This window comes from Stegastes partitus, unplaced genomic scaffold (genome assembly GCF_000690725.1).
Source record: "Stegastes partitus isolate 25-593 unplaced genomic scaffold, Stegastes_partitus-1.0.2 Scaffold1119, whole genome shotgun sequence".
Classification (NCBI taxonomy): domain Eukaryota; kingdom Metazoa; phylum Chordata; class Actinopteri; family Pomacentridae; genus Stegastes; species Stegastes partitus.
The window spans coordinates 224,011-242,839 of record NW_007578850.1 but is presented as its reverse complement, the minus strand read 5'-3'; the positions used below and the strand labels follow the sequence as shown (position 1 = coordinate 242,839).

The 18,829-nt window shown below is 40.8% G+C and overlaps 1 protein-coding gene across 2 annotated transcripts; it reads right to left on the bottom strand.

Annotated features, from left to right (window-relative positions):
• Window positions 1-110: 110 nt before the first annotated feature.
• On the bottom strand, window positions 111-18,648 carry selenoi (selenoprotein I). Of its 2 annotated transcripts, XM_008296311.1 has the most exons (10): window positions 18,510-18,648; window positions 14,644-14,712; window positions 12,879-12,987; window positions 12,216-12,290; window positions 8,045-8,307; window positions 6,618-6,726; window positions 6,489-6,537; window positions 6,218-6,398; window positions 5,916-6,095; window positions 111-4,201 (listed from the first exon to the last, which is right to left on the bottom strand). In XM_008296311.1, the coding sequence occupies exons 1-10, from the start codon at window positions 18,564-18,566 to the stop codon at window positions 4,136-4,138; spliced, it is 1,158 nt and encodes a 385-aa protein (XP_008294533.1). In that variant the 5' UTR covers window positions 18,567-18,648; the 3' UTR covers window positions 111-4,135. The 2 variants fall into 2 exon arrangements, with proteins under 2 accessions (XP_008294533.1, XP_008294535.1); XM_008296313.1 differs by lacking the exon at window positions 14,644-14,712.
• Between the last annotated feature and the right edge of the window lie 181 nt (window positions 18,649-18,829).

The window sequence follows — 18,829 nt, the reverse complement described above, 5'->3', positions numbered from 1 at the left end:
AAAAGCTACTATGTTATCATTTCAGGACTTTTATTACATTATCAGCCATTTTTATTGGCTTCTACAAACCCTCTTCAGTCAAGTTTCCGGGAAAAACTCGGCAAAAACGGTTAAAGAAAATTCACTTTTATTTGTTTCTGGACAGTCCTTTCTTTCACTGGTTAAATACAACATCACAAGTAGCCACACTGAGGCCCTGGAGTGTTCGCCAGAGCAGCGTTACACGACAGCTTAGTTCATTGATCCAGGGCAGGAAGTAAGACTGTTGTTTTTTTTTTTCCTTGAAAGTGGTGAGTGAAGCTGAGGAACACGCTTAAAAAAAAAAAATAAAAAATGCCCAGGACAAAAAAAAAAAAAAAAATCAAAATGTGAAAATGAAACTAAAGAATGTATCTGCCAGCTGAGCGACAGACTTTTTGTTTCGGTAAATGGCACAATTTTTCACTACCGGCAAACACGAAATTCCTTGTTGCTTTGCTCGTGGTGTTTGCAGCCTGGAGTGGAGGTCTTCACATCCACAGCTCGGTATTCCTTTTCAAACACTCCCAGAGGAAAAGACCTGAAGCGGATCCGATCAGCAAAAAAATGAAAAATACCCTCAAATTGTAAAAAAAAAAAACGACAGTAATTTTCACCGCTGATCGGCATCACACTCCGGTCATCAAGTCCCCGTGTGAGGGAAAAAAAAAATCTGCCAACCTGATAACAATCCCATTTGTAGTTTAAAAAAACAAAATAAAAAGAAGAAATAATATATGTATTTACACAGATATTCACACATACAGCCATATTTGAACACATGGAGCTGTACATACCCAGACAGTGCATAAAGCCACCAGGAACCGTTTTGGTGGCGAAATCTCAGTCACAGCTGTTTTCACATCACTACAATCTACAGTCACAGATTTAAAAAGAAGAAGAAAAGAAAAGAAAACCATCATCAAATCAATTTAGACTACAATGTGCTTATGCCTGCATACAAGTTTTCCCTATTTGCGAACCACGACGCTGGGTATTATGGCAGTTACAGATGGTTTTTTGTTCCTCGGGACGCTACAAGCGTGTGCCTGTGGTCTCAGTGTTCAGTGCTGCTCATAACAGTTTATATACAAAACTTCTGGACAAGTGGTAAAAAGCATAAGCAACGTGAAGTCCAATTTCCATCCCCAGCGTTTTGACTATTTCCTATGTACTCTTTGTAATCAGTTATCCCCACAATCTGCTGTATACGAGATGATTCTCACTGTGACTGGACATTCATATTCAGCCGGATAACGGACAGACATTAACTCGTAACGGACATGAGCGTTCCCAAGGCAAGAGCATGGTTTTGTTAACAGCTGATATTCTGGTTTGTTTGTTGTTTTCCTTCATAATCACTGAGATCCAGACGTTACTGATTGTTTACAGCTGACTGGATCCACCTACGTGATAAAAGTGAGGCATAGTATGGCAGGTTGAGGATTTGGGTTTCAAAAAATAATGAAGAGCAGATTCCCTTTGTCGTGACCACAGACTGCACAGAAAAGATGGACATCAAGATTACGTGGAAGTGCCAGAAAACTGCATTCTTGCTAATGGCCAGCAGGAGGCGACTTAATTTGTTACCTCAGTAAACACTTTCCTAATGAGTCTATGATCTGAACTGCTAGTTTCACATCTCCTTCAACGCGGCATGGCGTTCATTTAGAACATTTTGGTCCCAATTAGAGGACAACAGATGATCAGCGCAGGGTATGTTTGAGGACAGGTCGACCTACAGTTACATGTTGATGGCAACAGCCCAATTCCCAACTCAACAGCTGTTTACAAGTTAAATGGGTAATGTCGATAGGCTGCATATAAAGGTGAACGAACCCTTCATGAGGTCACCCACAGCTTTCCTGAACAGCAGTTTTTAATCTCAGTGTTCCGGCTCTGGTCAGATGTGCCCGACTCCTCACTCCAAGGCTAATCCAAAAATAGGTGGAGCTAAGGAGAGCCATAAATTGTGACGACGTATCTGTCACTCAAAAAAACACGCACTTAATTATGCATAAAATGTACCTCCTGTGCAGGAATTACGAATGAGGAAATTAGCTACAGAGGCCAAAACCGTTCTTTGTACCAGGCTGTAAACATGTTTACTCTGCTGTGGAGGTGAGCATTTTAGCATGGGAGTCAATGTGGACTGACTCTGTTTTAGAATCAGCCTCAAGTGGCCGTTCAAGGAACTACACATTTTGGTACTTCCACGTGAGTTTCATTTTCCAGCTCTGGACGTCACCGCCTGGTGCCACACGGTGGTTATGTCCATCTCTTCTATACGCTCTGTGGTCATGACAATCTCTGATATGATCTGAAACACAAAAATGTGCTCAAAGATAAAGAAAACTGGTCAGTTTTCAACACCCAAGGCCAAAAAGGGATTTGAAAGGATCAAGCTACACACAAACAAACGTACTTCATCCAAACCGCAACCGTACAGTCGTCACATTATGTATGTTCTTGACTTTTGAAATGAGAGATAACACAGATGGTAAATAAGGCCTGTCTTGTCTTTTTTTGGCCTTGCTTTGAAAACCAGTTCGATGAGAAACCAAGTGCTGCAGCCACAACTGAATGCCCTTCGCCTTGGACACATAGTTTGAGTCGCACAGAGGAACAGTGTTTTACCCGACTGAGAAAAAGCAGCAAGACAAGTTACATGATAAACCGTATAAAAGGTGTGATAATATCTGTAGAAGCAGGAGAGTGCGACGCCCGGCGGCGTTGTGGCGTTTGCGGTGTCCAGTGCAGACGGCTTGTTCCCTCAGAGTGAGTCCGCTCCGGTGACGGTTTTTGGACGCACTCTTCATTCAAGCGCTGCGCAACTTAACCACACACTGTCGCCATGGCAGCAGACTAACAAAAAGTATATACTGAAGACGTGTATATAAAAAAAAGCCATAAAAAAAGAACGAATCAGCATGAAGACACGACACCTCAGAAGGAAGGGAGAACCGGGAGGTCAGACAGAAGTCAAAGTGGAAGGTTAGTTGAGGTCACCCTGGTCAAGTCTTGCCCTGGTTAGTTGGTATCTCTGTGTCACCACAGAGCAGAATGTTGAATTAATTAGAGGGAAATTCATACAATGTTTTACAGGAGGAAGTTTTCAGTTTGAAAATAAAATGCCCCAAACCCCTTAAAACATACAGTATATATATATATAGCTATTAACACGTATCACAGAGATTTCCAACTGCAAATCATCCAATGATAATTTAAAAAAAAAACAAAACAAAACAAAAAAACAAACTAGGTGACTGAACCTTTAAACGCTGGACACAGCTGCCAGAGTTCTGAGGTTTGGTCAACAACACTACTTGAGGCATTCCTGTTAATAGAATTAAACTGAAATGGCGTTTCCCCAAGGCATATTATACATTCATAATACTATTTTAGTACGACTGCGTGTTCGTGTACGTGGCTGTGTTTGTACTGAAATACCTGCCACGAAATAGAAATTATCTGCATTAAAGCAGAATCGTATACGTGTGTGTGCGTACTAGCTTGTGTCTCTATCTTTGTGAGGACCAATGTGAGTCGTAGACCTTGGGAGCGGCCGGTCCTTACTTCAGGAAAGACCTAACAAGACAGGCTGGCTGAGGGTTAAGACTTGGGTGGGGTTCGGGTTCGTTAAGGGTTTAGGGATTTACTCGTGATGGTTACGGGCAGGACAACAGGTAGGGTCCCAACAAAGACAGAAGTACAAACGTGCGTGTGAGTGTTTTGTCTTTGCATGGCTCGTCTGGGCTCCTGTCCTCGCGACTGAAGCACATTTCCGTAGGAAACAATTGCACCTCATTGGCTCAACCAAGTTAGCCAATCACCAATGACGGAAGCCAGAGCCCCTGGACCCGCCCCATGGCCGAGACCAGAGTTCAGTTGGTTGGTTGGATCGGGAATGTGTGCGTGCGTGTGTGTGTGTGTGTGTGATTGTGTATGTTGTGTTTGGGGACAATGGAAAAAGAGGGCCACAGTCCTTTCCACTTGCAGTGTCCTCACGGATGGAGGGGATGCGGTTTCCGTGGTGATGGAAGTGAAGTGTCGGTAAGCAGAGGAGCGGAGATGCCTAAACCTCTGCTCCTTTCAAGCCGATTCGTTCCTCCTCCTGTCAGTCACTACTGGACTTCTTGAGGGAGAAGGCGAAGATGTTGAAGTGGTGGCTGAGCTGTTGTACCTGGCAGGAAAGGAGAAAACATTCATTTTCCGACACATCCAAACTCACAAACTGATCTGATAACAATTCTGTGGATTGAGAGGATTTTGCCACATTTAGCGGCACAACAACTCAATGAGAAATTCAGGAGATTTATTGTAATAAATATCTAGTCGTCCTAAAGCTGCAACTCAAAGAGGCTGACAATTTATTAATTTATGTCCGTCACGCTGAATTTTAGAATACTGGGTGTTTTATCACTGACAACTGCAGCTGATAAACCCCTTCAAAAGAAATGCAGCCTTCATAATATATTACTAAAACTACCATTAATTTAAAAAAATACTCAAAAGGCTAATTTTGTTCAACTTTTTAGCTATAAATGGACTTCATTCTGGCTTCAGAATCCATCTCAGGACTGAGATTGCACTAAAAAATGTGGTAAAGGATCAGTGTGTAGGTTTTAGTGACATCTAACAGTGAGGTTCCTTTATCGCCTTTAAATATAATAATAAAATATACATTAAGAAAACCCATAGTGACTGCAACTTCAGCATTAAAAGTCCCTCTCCAAGCTCACAAAAATGACATTGATTGCGAACCATAAAACACCAGTTGACAAACTGGAAAAGTGAGCAGCTTTATTTGGTACAATCCTCTGTTGTTGCAGATCACATGTTGGGCTGCGTTGCTCCCGGTGCTGATCATAAATCTGAGCAGATCGCTGTGAGATGTGGAGGCTCTTCAACGTGCTCAGACAGCTTCGCTTGAAGCAATTAAGCAGCATCCGGCTCTGGTGTTCGCTTGTGTCTTTGATTAGCTACCACGGCACTCTAACTGCACAATGTGAGCATTTCTGGTTGAGTCTCATCTTCGTCCGTTTATATTTTGAGTTAATTTAATGCATTTTACTTCATTTTTTAAAAACTTATATTCTGATCATTCTGCTGCTTATTACTTTTGTTTTTGAACGTTGTTGTGTTTTCTTTTGCCCTTTAAAAGGACTCAAAACTGCTTAGTTGCCTCCACGACCTGTGCTTGACTTCAACTGCAGACAGTGTCGATAAGCAGGCAAAACAAGTCTTGTTCATCATTTAGCACATTTAGAAAAAAAGCCACTACATCAGAGTGTTTTCTAGTAAAATAATGATTAAGCTCGGCATTACAAATTAACCTAAAATGTTTAGATATTTGGGATTAAGATCCTATTGTGGCAAATAAGGTGCAAGCCTTCTGAGGAATTTCTATATTGGGAATTAAAACTCTGTAAACAATATATGAAATACGTCTTTAACAGAATTTTATTCATATTAAAGCTGCGATAATGTTATTTATTATGTACAATGTAATGTAGCTAGAACCTCCTAATCTAACTAATATAATAATTAAGGCTAAGATTTTACAGTATTAGTTATTTAGGAGATGATCCTGATAAAAAATACACATGAAAACCCAACAAATCCAAGGATTCCATGGATCCCTCTGAGCAACCTTTGTTTTCATCTTTAAGTGCCTAAAGCTACAGTAAATGAGTCTATCTTGAGAATACCTGCACACACCTGTCCCCTTCACCTCACACAGTATCTTTTACTTTGCATCTTTGTATTAAAAGACTGTAAAAGTGTCTTTGTACAGGTTTTGAGGTTTTGTACCGAAGGGATCAATAAAGTTTTATTCTAATTCTATTCTAATTCTAAAAGACTGTCAAAGTGTCTTTGTGTGCGTGCTCTCTTACCACTGACACTCCGTAGTGTATGTGTGCTAGTATGACAGCAGCCGTCCACACGTAAAGCAGCAGAATCTCGCTGGCGACAACACCGGTCACAGCTGACAACACAACCGCCGCCATGGGCAGCAGCAGCACGCTCAGCGCCTGGCAACGCGTGTTACTCATCTGACACACAATCAGCTTACACTGAAAGGCAAACACACGCACAACAACATGAATAAATATACGGAAACACACATCTGCAGGAATTGTGTTTTGTGAAGCTGTGGAAAGCAACATGAAATTAAATAAATCAAGCAGACACTCACCGTGACATTGGCGAAGGCTGTCCCCACCATGAGGTAGAACATCCTGGGCTGCTGCTCAAGGATGTTGGATGGAGAGAAAACCACCCAAATGGTGGATAAGATGAAGAGGAGGACGGGAGAAAGGAAAGGCAGGAAAGCTTCGTACAGGCTGCTGTGCTTCAGAGTGTTACTCCGGTGAGCCCTGTAAAAACCACAGAGGGTGAAGGGTTCAGCCCACTGAGCAAAACACAATGAACTAACCAAACAAAAGGCTAATTAGAACCGCACTTACTTCAGGACATTGTAGAGGCTCATGGGTAAGGTCACAGTGAAGGAACAAGCTGGAAATCAGCAAGCCTTGATTTTAGTTGCTGCTTTGGCAAAGAAATGAATATATTCAGAGTGACCGAACAGAGCTTACCTATGATCATAAATGTGAAGAGGTCTCTGTAGAGAAGACCCCACAGGAGTGGCTGGTACCAGGTTTCCACACCGACCGCAGCAGTGACCAAGTAAACCATGGAGATGGTCTGAGAGGAGACACAAGGCATCACGAGTCAGTATGTTAGAGTTGTAAGAAGCTGAGGTGAAGTTGTGTGTGAGGAACTGTAGCATGAGAACAAAATCACATTTAAACTTTAACATCAGCTGGAAACGTCTGTGTCTCCAGCTAACTAACTTGCTGGCTGCTGCAGTAACCTCGGCCCTGTTCACACCTAGATTTACAATGTGTCCAGTGACCATTTGTGGATCTCACTTTTTTTGCTCTTTTTGCAAAAAAACGTACACGTCATCTTGATTTGCAAAGACTTTTTTGTTTGTATGTGTGCCTAATCCGCTGCACGATTGAAAGCAGAAGTAAACACTGAGTGAACATTTCTTCATCGTGACCCAGGGCACATACACACCACTAAAACAATGAGGCCATATGCAGCCCAGACGAACATACAAATGTGGTGTCAACGATCAGATCTCGATGCATCTCTGCACTCCTGCACTTACAGCTGCCAACTTGTGATCAAATCACCTACAACATATGCTACTGCCAGTTGTGAGCAAGAAGTAATTCTACCGTTATGGAGTTCTTTGTAAAAGATTGATTTTTGACAGCAAATCAATGTGCACTACTTTCCCCACTGTGGAAGTCGGACCATGATGCTACATTGTCATGCTAATGTTAGATGAGCTGTTAGATTGCACTGTTTCCACACTGGTTAATCCTCATTCTAAAAGGTTTTGTTCTTGTAATGTGAAAAAAATGAGCCATACTTTTAAAATATGAACAATGAATCACAAGTCCAACATCTCTTCTGCTTAACCAAGTATGTCTACATTTATTTTTTTTTAAATACAAAAACTAAAAATGTTATCTTAATTGCTTATACTCACGCTAACTATCCTTACAATGCAATACAAGGACAATGGCATTTCTCTTAGCTTTACAGGAAATAGTTTTAAATCTTGTTTCTGTGGTAATTTGAGCAACTAGGAGTATGGCGGTACAGCTTAGTCCAAGTGGCCAAAAAGAAAGTTTCTGACGCTCCAGATAAAAAGGAAAGAGGAAGGATTACAGTCTAAATAAAAAAAGTGAACCATGTGTTTGTGTAATTATTTTCACTGCCAGATTGAGGACACAAAAATTCAGCACTGCAGGTTCAAAAAGTACCACGAACCTTGATGGTAATTCTAATCTAGTCACTATTAAACTGTGACATGGGAGAATGAGAGAAAGGTTCACAGGCATAGCAGCAGTGACCGAGGAGGGCGGGGCTTAGCAAGCAATCAGTCACCCGGCTGTATATATCAACGCACCTCGCATCATGTGTGTGTGACTGTGTGTGTCCTCACCACTTGGCTGATGTCGTATCCCCAGGGCAGGAACAAGATGCCAGTGTTGTACTTCTCCCAGTGAGACAGGATGAAGGAGAACAGCACCACCCACAGAATGTAGTACAGTGTGGCCACGCCCACGCCGCTCTCCCCGCGCCCAAATATGGAGTACACCGTGGCCACGAAGAAGATGCAGGCCCAGCTGTCCAGACCGTGGTCGAACAGCTCCCCTAGTGGTGTGGAGGAGTTGGTGCGGCGGGCCTGTTTACCATCGACACCATCTGCACAGAACAAAGGAAGACACGGCTCATTACATACGTTGCATGTTTACAGCAACATAAAACAAAAAAAACCCCAAAGATTTTCTTCTTTGACCATCTTTCCCATCTGACTCGGCTAAAGCTGCTGCCCACACTCACATAACTGTTCAAAGTGCAGCCACATTCCTACGTCCCACCACTGAGTTCACTGTTACAACAACTGATCTGGGCTATTCTCTTCTCCCTCCACACATGGAAGTATTCTGGAAGCACATCCTCATAACAAACACCACATAGCGAGATTTTATTGCTTTGCGAAAAGCACAATGGTTCATAGAGTACACATCTGCACACAAGTATGCAGAGAATGTCACATTACAATAAGTCTGCATTTTTGACTTTCGTTAAGATTCAACTGAACAACTGCCCCCAGAAAATATGAGGGGAATTTATACGAGTGACTCTGACCCCGGACAGATGAGCAGTCGTTAGTAATAAAAGAAAACATGCGGCTGCTATTCCACACAATAAAACAAGTTAAAGAAAAAAAAGAAGACATTCAGCGTTCCTGTGAGAGATGCACATTTTAAACTATGTCTTGTGTCAACAATCAGCCAGCAATTAAGCATTGAAATGAATGAAACTGACATTACTCCACCATTTTTAACAACCAACAACTGAATGCTTGCTGTAAAATCAGCTTGGTTACATTAGAGATTTGAAGAAGAGATAAAGTAAAGAACAGGTTGCTTGAATTATAAAATAATCAGCAAAAAGTAATGACTTAAATTCAAAAATTCAAAAAGTATTAAACACGTAATGTTATTTATGTCGGTTTGATATCCAAACAACCCTCATAGCTGATACATATGAAGGAGTGACTTGTTCACTGCATTCATCCAGCTACTGCAAACAGCTGCTCAGATGGAACAGATGTCCATAAATAACGTCGCAGTAACTTTATCAGGTTATTATGAAATCTGTCAGTATTTACTGCCACCTCTAAAATGTGTTTAAACTCAGAGCACATCAACACCGACACACTTCATCACTTCCATTTGAATATTGTTGGAAGAGTCCTGCTGCCCTGATTGAAGCTACAGCTGCTATCTGCTGAGAGACACTCTGCTCCCGGCCTGTTAGCGTTTAAATATCGTAGCTTAGCATTAACGTGAGCCTCAGATAGCTGTGCACCCTTTTTACAACTTGAAGAGTTTATCAATACGACTGACACAGTAAGCAGTTAGACAGCAAGGAGGTGCACTTGTTTTATGGACCCTTATGGGCGGTTAGAAAACACACCTGTAACTCCGTCTGATCAAACAGTAAAAGGCTCCACCCGGCTTCATTAGTGATACGTTGAAGCGACAGCCACCATACGTTCTCCTACATGCTTGTGAAGGGAGAGTCGGCTGCAGTCTGTAGCCTCACCGCTAAACTCTCCTGAACTCTACACATACTTTGTGTTATCAACATTTTGAACACGTGTCCATACATTCACGCCTAATGCTACGCCTCGCTATGTAAACGATGCCCTGGCAAACTGACTTATCCTGCTGGACGGAGTACTGAGGGCGTGACAGTCGCATAACTATAATGCATAGTGCACATTCCTTTAAACTCCTCTGATGACCACACCAAACACTAAACATCTAACTCTATACTAACTGTACAGTCATCGTGTGGACAGAGAGCCAACTGACTGTGTCGTAGGACGCTACAGTGTGAATGCTTTGCTGTGATCAGATTCCACATGTGCAGATGAAAGTGAAGCAGTAGCTCTTAAATGAAGGCTGCAGGTATCTAGTTAATTTCCCCACCCTCATTTATCAGTCTGCGTCTCCCACTTTGTTTCCTGTGAGACACAAACTGAATGTTTTCTGAAACCTTTGCAGCAACACTATTTTTTTTGTTTGTTTGTTTAAATACCACACTGCCTACCTTTTATTTCAAACAGGGCTTCTGAGATTGATAATGTAGTGTAATCATATCCGTTTTGGTGAAAGAGATATTTTGCCTCCTTCATTTAAATAGTAAATAGGAACCCCATCACATTACAATCATTTGGCCGACACTTTCGTCCAGAAGCACAATAACATTCTTAAACTCACATACTGGCAAATGGTTTTACACAAAGGAAATCGTGAGAAACTCGCCCCAGGACGCTTTAGCACATGGATGGGACAGGGATCAAACTGCCAACATTGCAATTTGTAGACAAATATCATCTAAAGCTGGGTGTGTAACCTCAAAAAACTATTACGGCACCTGTTGAAATTGTGCCTGTTGCAGCTTGCAGCATTAATGAGTGATGGAAATCATTTGTCACAGGAGGTTTAGGGTGTGCCAACAGCTGGTTTAGGTTGCCAACATTTAGCTACAGTAATTCAATGGGACAAAATTCCAGCTATACAGTATCGAGATTGACATTTTAAGCAGCATCTACTTTGCACAGTGTCACACTATGATAAACATAAAATGACCAAAGTGGGTCTGAGGAGCAGAGCTGCTGCTAACCCAGCCAGACATCGCTAAATAATGAAAAGGAAATTTGACTTTTATTAGTCTCCTGCTTTGACATAACCGCTCTGGTGATAAAACAAGACGGCAGGAAAGCTGATAGTTAAAGATAACACGACTTTACATCAGGGGATACTAAGAGTGCAGAGAGTCAGAGTTAAGAATGAGTTGCAGTCACTGACGACGGCCTGGTAAAGTGCAACGGGGAAGAACTTCCAGTCAAAATGTGAGCACAAATCATCTGAGCGACTTCAAACTCAACACGGGGGATGGCTATTAGAGGAGTAAAGCAAAAAGAACCAACATGTACAACCATGGTTTGCTATCCTCGTTATTCAATGAAAAAAATGCATTAACTTTCCCCGTATCCTAAACTTTACCATAAAAAGACAAACAGAGTCTCCTTCCTTTAGAGTTAGAGAAGTAAAAGTTATGTTCAGTGCACAGAGACATGTTGGTCACATTTTACGAGATTAGACGCAGCAGATTATCTGAGGAAAAAATGACTCAACGCAATTAAATATATCTGTACCTCCGGGATGTTGTGCATCGTATTAGAGACAGATTAGCACATCTTCATCTAATTGTGGCTATGAATAATCTGATAGTGTTGTGTTTGCACTTCAAGACGCCCTGCAGACACGTCCAAAGAGGACTGACTTCTAAACAAAGTGCGACGTCATGAATCAGTCTCGGTTGCACTCGGTTTGAACTCTGATTCAACAAGATGACTTTCAGCAGAAAAAAAAATGGTAAACAGACTTCTCTTGTCTGAAAGTGAGCACATTTTGTACAGAGAACATCCACAAGAAGTAGCAATGATCGTAATGCATTTAGGTTGCTGAATCTTAAATCATTATAGGCCTTCAACTTGACCTTGAACTTGAAATTTGAGGCAATGTTTAGATGACAATATCTCAGAAACTAAATAAATAAAACTATGACATGGAACTACATATGAAACAGAAAATACTACTTTTTTGTAATCACTCACAATCAGAGACTATTCAATCTACTTGTCCAATATTGCAGAGTATAATTCAATGACAAGACGAGAACTAACAGTGACGGTTTCAGGCTTTTATCTTTAAAAGTTCCTGAGATTTTGTCATCCAAACATAGCCTCAAATTTTAGTGTTAAAAAAACCCAAAGTGGGCTGACAGGAAATAAAAACAAAATAAATCACAAAGTACTTGAGATATCAAACTAAAATTTCACACACATCTTTAAAAATATCCACATTTTATGCTAGAAATGTTTCAGACAAATCAGACATGGCTGAGCAGATAGTCAGATGAATGACCCATTTTTGAGCGGAGGTCGACTTTAACTTTCCCCCCCTGAGCCTCTCGGAAAGTCAGAGAGAAAAAAAAAGAAATAAAGACAGCGGGGTCGCCGAAGAACTCACCAAGTGTATAGGCTAAGAAGTTGAAGATCCCTGCAGCAACCCAGACCCAACTAGGCACATGTTCATGTCCTGCAGCTGAGACACAAGCAACATAAATATACAGCACATCACACTGAGACCGTGAACAAGTGAAAGCCGCACATTAGCACACCGACTCTTCTGACTCAACCGAAAGACTAAAAAGGAATGTCTGAACAACTCACAGCAACAATACTATACCTGAACCATTACTCATGTGTGTTTATTTTGGTTTTATGGTTCTCTATTGACAGAAAATACGCTTGTGAGGTCAGTTTATGGCCTTTGTAAAGGCTGCAGAGGTTAGAGTCAGAGTGGTGTCTGCTTGTGTGCTTATTTTATCTACAACAGACATCATAGAACATAGCATCTCAGCAGAGTTGTGTCTAAATGTTTGTGTCGAGACACAGTTTACCAGCTTATTCTGTGCTGCTGTGTGTGTGTGTGTGAAGGATGTAATCGATTAGAGATTACCCCGAGCAACCAACAGCCAGTTTCTGCAAGTGATGGACTTTGTCTTTCATAAACAAACTTCTCTTCCCCCCCTCCTCTAGACAGTTGCGGTCAATGCAACCAGCTCATAGTGACGATTTATTACAAAATTAACTGAACAACACTCCCTCGTGCAGATTGCGAAATACCTACCAGAGGCAGTAAAGTCAAAGTCGTAGAAGGCCAACATGAGGAAGTTCAACACAAGGAACATAAAACCTGTAAATGTAATGAGGTTTGGAGCCAACCACGTCGGTAGAAACTGTGGGGAGAGAGAGAGAGAGAGAGAACAAACAGTCAATAAAAATTTATTAACATGCTTATTTGCTTTTACATGGCGTCTTCTCATCATAGAAATGATGGACTAAAAAACTGCATGAGTTATTGCAGTTACAGTGGTGCTTGAAAGTTTATGAACTCTTTAGAATTTTCAATATTTCTGCCTAGATATAACAAAAAAAGTCATCAGATTTTAACATGAATCCTAAATGTCAACAAAGAGAACCCATTTTAAACAAAAAATGACAAAATATGACCCCTACGTATTTATTCATTAAGGAAAAGTAACCAATATGACATATCTGCAGGTGGTAAAAGTATGTAAACCTCTAGGATGAGCAGTTAATTTGATAGTAATATCAGAGTCAAGTGTTGTTTATCCAGGAGATAATCAGGTCTGTGTGGGTGCCCTGTTTTATTTAAAGAACAGGGATCTGTCAAAGTCTGATAAAAGGGCATCACGACACAAAGTAGATTTCTGATGACCTCAGAGAAAAGATTAAATGATGCTCATCAGGCTGGTAAAGGGTTATCAATCAACACTCACAGTCAGAGCGACTGTACAAACGGAGGATATTCAAGTTGGTGGTTAGCCTCTCCAGGATGGTTGAGCATGGCAGACCAACCAAGAGTTCACTGAAGATCACTTATACAAGACCAAAGTAGAACATTTTGGTTTAAATGAGAGGAATATTTACAAAGTCTTTGGAATTGAGGACTCTTTAGAAAAAGAAAAACGCTGCATTTGACGATAAAACACGGTGGTGGCAGCATCATGGTTTGGGCCTATTTTGCTTCATCTTAACCAGAGCAGCTTGCCATCAGTAATGGAACAATAAATTCAGAATTATATCTGCAAATTATAAACAAAACTATCAGATTGTCTGTCTCTGAACTGAATTTCAAGAGAAACAACCCTAAGCACACAAGGTGCTGCTTAAAGAAGAGCAAAATTAATTTTTGGGAATGGCTAGGTCAAAGTCATCGCCTTAGGTAAATAAAAATGTTGCGGAAGGACCTGAGGTGAGGTCAGGTCAATTGACGAAACCCACCAACATCAAAGCGTTGAAGCTGCTCTGTAGGAGGAACGAGTTCAAATCCATCCACGTTGAAATTCATGAGCGATCAACAATTATCACAAATGCTTCGCTGCAGGTCTTGCTGCACAAACACTTTTGCAAATACTCGATCTTTCTGTGCAACACATAAACGATCAGGTAAAGCATGTTCATCATCTTTGTTTAATTGGTTTCGCTTTATCTACTTTTAGGACTTTAACTGTTAGGTAGAGAGGATGTAAATGACAAAAAAATGAACATCAGGTCACTGTGAGGGAGGAGCTAACGCAAAAAAAATAAAGACCTGATACAGATAAGGAGATAAATATATCAGCGCCTCTCACGTCAGAAACAAACAGTCCGTGCAATTTATCAGAGACATGACTGCATCCGAAACAACAACATCGCTTCAAAGTCCACAACAGACTGTTTGCAATCAGAGACGGATGTGTCGTGGCAGCGACAGGGAAAGGGCTGGTGTTAAGTGTGTCAGCCTGTCTCACTGCTGTATCACAGCAGACGGCTGGAAACCTCATTAATGATGCAGAGCAGACACACAGCGCCGAGCAGGTCTTCCTCACCTTTACCACGAAGTTCCAGAAAGGATGCATGACGTAGACAGACAGGGGATTCGAGTCCACTGCGCTGTACTGCAAAAACACACAGAAGTGGACACGTTAGGGTTTGATTGTTACACAAAAACACTTCATTTGTTTGATTAATTTCATCTCACTTTACGAAGGCCCTTCAGCCTCACAGTTAACATGGATAATTAAAGTTGCTTGTCTTTACTAGAAGTGTAACGATAAATTGATTAAATGTTAACAAATAAATTATTCAACAACTATTTTGTTAATCATTTAAACAGTCTGAGTAATTTTTTAAGATGAAAAAAAGTCTAAATTCTCTGATTCCAACATCTTAACTTTGAATATTTTCTGATTTCTTTCCTCTTCTATGAAAGTAAATTGAATATTTTTAGGTTGTGGACAAAACAAGACGTTTGTCACCTTGGGTTTTGGAAGGAAAAAAAACCAAAATCATCAACAACAGCTGATCGATTAGTTGTGAAAATAATCGACAGACTAATCAACGCTGAAAACAATTGTTACTTGCAGCCGTAGATCAAAACAAACCTGATTCCAGTGTCTGTAACTTTATCCATGGATGACGAGTGTGTGTGTCTGATGCAGTGTAATGTACCTTCTCTGGTGTTCATACAATTTAAGCAGCGTGTCAGGCCTTATTGTTAGAAGTAATGCTGCCTCTGGGATGACAATATTTCTGCAGAGCTGTTGCCTCTCATTCTCACTCCTACTTTGCGTGGAAGATACCCAGAATCTTAATTTTCAGGTGATTACAGAAGGATTATCAATTGATTTTTAACAGCACCATTCTCACAACAGCAGTAAGCTCTGCGGAGTTCAAATTAACACACTTTCTGTAGCAGCTAATGCTACAATCAGCCAGCCAGGCAACGACACAGATTAATGCCAGAACACTGTGTGTGCTGGGGCTGCATAGCTAATTACGGGATCCATTGTGAATGATTCAATTTCCAAAATAAACAATCACACATTACTGGCAAATTCACAACACTTAAATACTTCATTGTGTACAATGGGTCTCGTGATATTGTGTAACAACAAAAAAAAGTGTGTTCCTTAATAAACAAGTTACACCGATGTGATTAATCATGATCACGGCTGCAAAAACAGTCGCCGTAACCGTAATTTACAGCTTTATCTTGACCAGCACGTACACGCATTGACCCAAGCTACTTTCAAAAGTGTGACCAAGGATGCGAGAAGCAGAAAGACGGCATGAAAAACCAGAGCGAGCCCATGAGAATGGCGATCTTCGCGCTGTCACGTGCTTCCCGCTCGCGAGCACATTCGTTCCCCCCTTTAAAGAAAATAAGCTCTGTGTCAAAGAGCGTCACAATCCTTTCATTCACTGTCATCTGTCATCCTTCGCCGTCCTGTGGCCACTTGAGGCACAGTAGCCAATACGCAGAGAGGAAGCCACTTAAAAAGCAATTATTGGAAAAGGTCTCCCATGATTAACAGCTCAGAGAAGTCGTCTCATGCAGTAATAAAAGCAGGAGGTATTAGAAAGAGAGCCTGAAGGGCTCGAGTGCCTTAAGGACAAAGAATGCGACAAAGACTGGAAACAAAAATAAATAAATATTGGCAGAATTGTAATTGTTGGTGCAAAACATGTAGATTTAACTAAACTGGGATTTTAAACGTCTTGTTTCAGAATACTGTGCACACTGGACATCAGGTTGCCTTTGAATGAGAAACATCGCTGGACGTTCACCTTTTCAGACACACTGCAACCTTTCCTGTCCAAGGAAGACAATGAAAGACATATTTATGCTAGAATTTCTAACAGACATGACGATTGTAATGCTCTGTTCTGTGGCCTCTCGAAGAAATCTTTAAACAAACTTGAGATGTTCTAAAATGCAGCGTCTTCTTACGTAGAGAACACCTTACTCTAGTGTAAAGATTTTAGTTTTGAAATGACTATCCCTGAAATGACTATTTTTCTGATTTGCTGGTTAGGTGTTCCCCTTGTAGACCACTAACATCCTAAATCTGGTCTCTCTAGAGTAAAATAAAGATTTATGGAGCAGCTGCCCTCTGTGCTGTCGGCCCTCGCCTCTGGAATAGCTTCTTGATGATGTCAGAACATCTGATGTAGTTGATCGCGCCAAACTAAACTTTAAAATATATCTTTTTAGGCCTGCTTCTATGTTATTTTTATTCATTTTAATACATTTTACAGGGACTAGACTTAATTTTTTACTTTTATTATAGACTGTTGTATTTAACTGTATTTTTATTATCTCAATCGTTATTGCTATTGTTTTTATATTTTTAATTTTATTCTCATTTTATTGCTGTAAAGCACTGAGTTGCTCTGTGCTATTCAAAGTTATGGTTAATTTCTGTAAACTTCAAAGACACATTATCATACTGATATATCAAAACATGAACAGGGCCAGGTCAAATTCTGCCCTCTTATCCAAACTCAATAGAGATAATTAAGATAACTATCAGTGCCTTTTAGTCCCCATGAACTCCTCGTATCTATGCTGCAACACTGATGCTCATGTTTATGGGCATCAACTGAACACACCCTGTCACCTACTTCTGTCTCACAGCTCTGCATCTGCTGTCTTTCTTTCTGTGGTTGTGAATAATAAACATTAACAGGAGTGGCGTCCATACAAAAAAACAGGAGCAAGACAAGAGAACTCTGAAACGTGTAAAAACAGCAGATAAAGAAGCCTGATTTCAAACACTGGCAGAGAAAGAGAGGCTTAGCTATTAGCTCATTTACGCCAATGTAAAGCCAGACATGGTGACAGCAGCTCTGCCAGCCACAACTTTCAAAACAAAATGTACAATGGTGAGTGGAACAATTTAGATTTGAAGAATTGTATTCACCACATATGTTGCTGATACGCTGGGGCAGGAAGCTGGCAGCATCATTGTGTGACACCAGAGTTCAAACTGCTGAAGTGCTATTGAGCAAGACACAAACTCTTCCCATCTCCAAGGGTGTGGTTTTATCTGAGGACCCAAAACTTCAGTGCTATCCAGTCAAGAGTTGCAGTGATTTATTGAGTAAATAACTAGTTGTCAGCTGAAGAATTAATCGCCACATGTTTGGAAAATCAATTTGAAGCAAAATTAGTTTTATTGCCAAGTAGGTTTATGACACAGTAGGAATGGGATTTAATGGTAAATGTAAGTAAAAAATGTAAAAAGGATAAAAGATGGAGAAAAAAAATGTGTTGCAAGTCAAATAAAAAGCAAGCATATCAAATTAAAGCTGTCATAAACATGCCTACTAATTATTTAGGTGAATCTGCTGTCCATATTGAGCAGGGATATGCAAATAATTGTCTAGGATTTTTGAGTAATTATTTTCATTTCTAATTTATTTGATTCCAGCTTGTTCTTTTTATTATTTTCTATTTCTTTTACTCTTCTCTGACACTAACCTGAATATTCTCACGTTGTGAACAAAACAAGATTTTTGTCATTCTGAGCTTTGAACAAACCTGGTCGACAATTTTGATCATTTTTTACAAACAAAGCAACTAATCGATATCATAATCGACATAAATATGATCGTTAGTTGCAGCATCAATGCAATAATTAGTGGTGACAACTCCACAAAGAACATTAAGGTGGTGAGCAGCAGACATGATGCCATTTACATGAACCTCAGCAGATTAAACTACACTTGTGGCTCACTACTTTTACTTTTAAAAGGAAATTGGCCGGCATCCAGTGTGACAGCAGCTAACTCTGGCTACCTTCACACATTTTTCTGCTCGGGAAGCACCCTGCAGATCGTGACAGCTAGCTGCTAAACACACAGCTCAGTGGCTAGCCGCTAGCATGCTAATACAGCCCAGTCTTCATACCTTATATTTGTCGAAGCCCGCAAGCTGCTCCTGAGTGACATATTCGTAAAGAGCCATGGCGGCACAGTCTGGCTCAACGGTGAGATAAATAAATATCTCCTCTTGAAGGAAACGCAAATCCCCAACGTTAGCTGCCGAGTCGAAGTACCATCTAGCTTTAGCCGCCGTCGTTCACGCCGGCTGAGGTGATGTCGAACCACCGGAGCCACTCCTACTACGGAGCCCCGAGCTGACGTTAGCCGCGGCTCACTAGCGCCCCTTCAGGCCTGGAGGACAGAGGCGGAAAAACGACCAAAAAACATAATTAAATCCTGTCAACC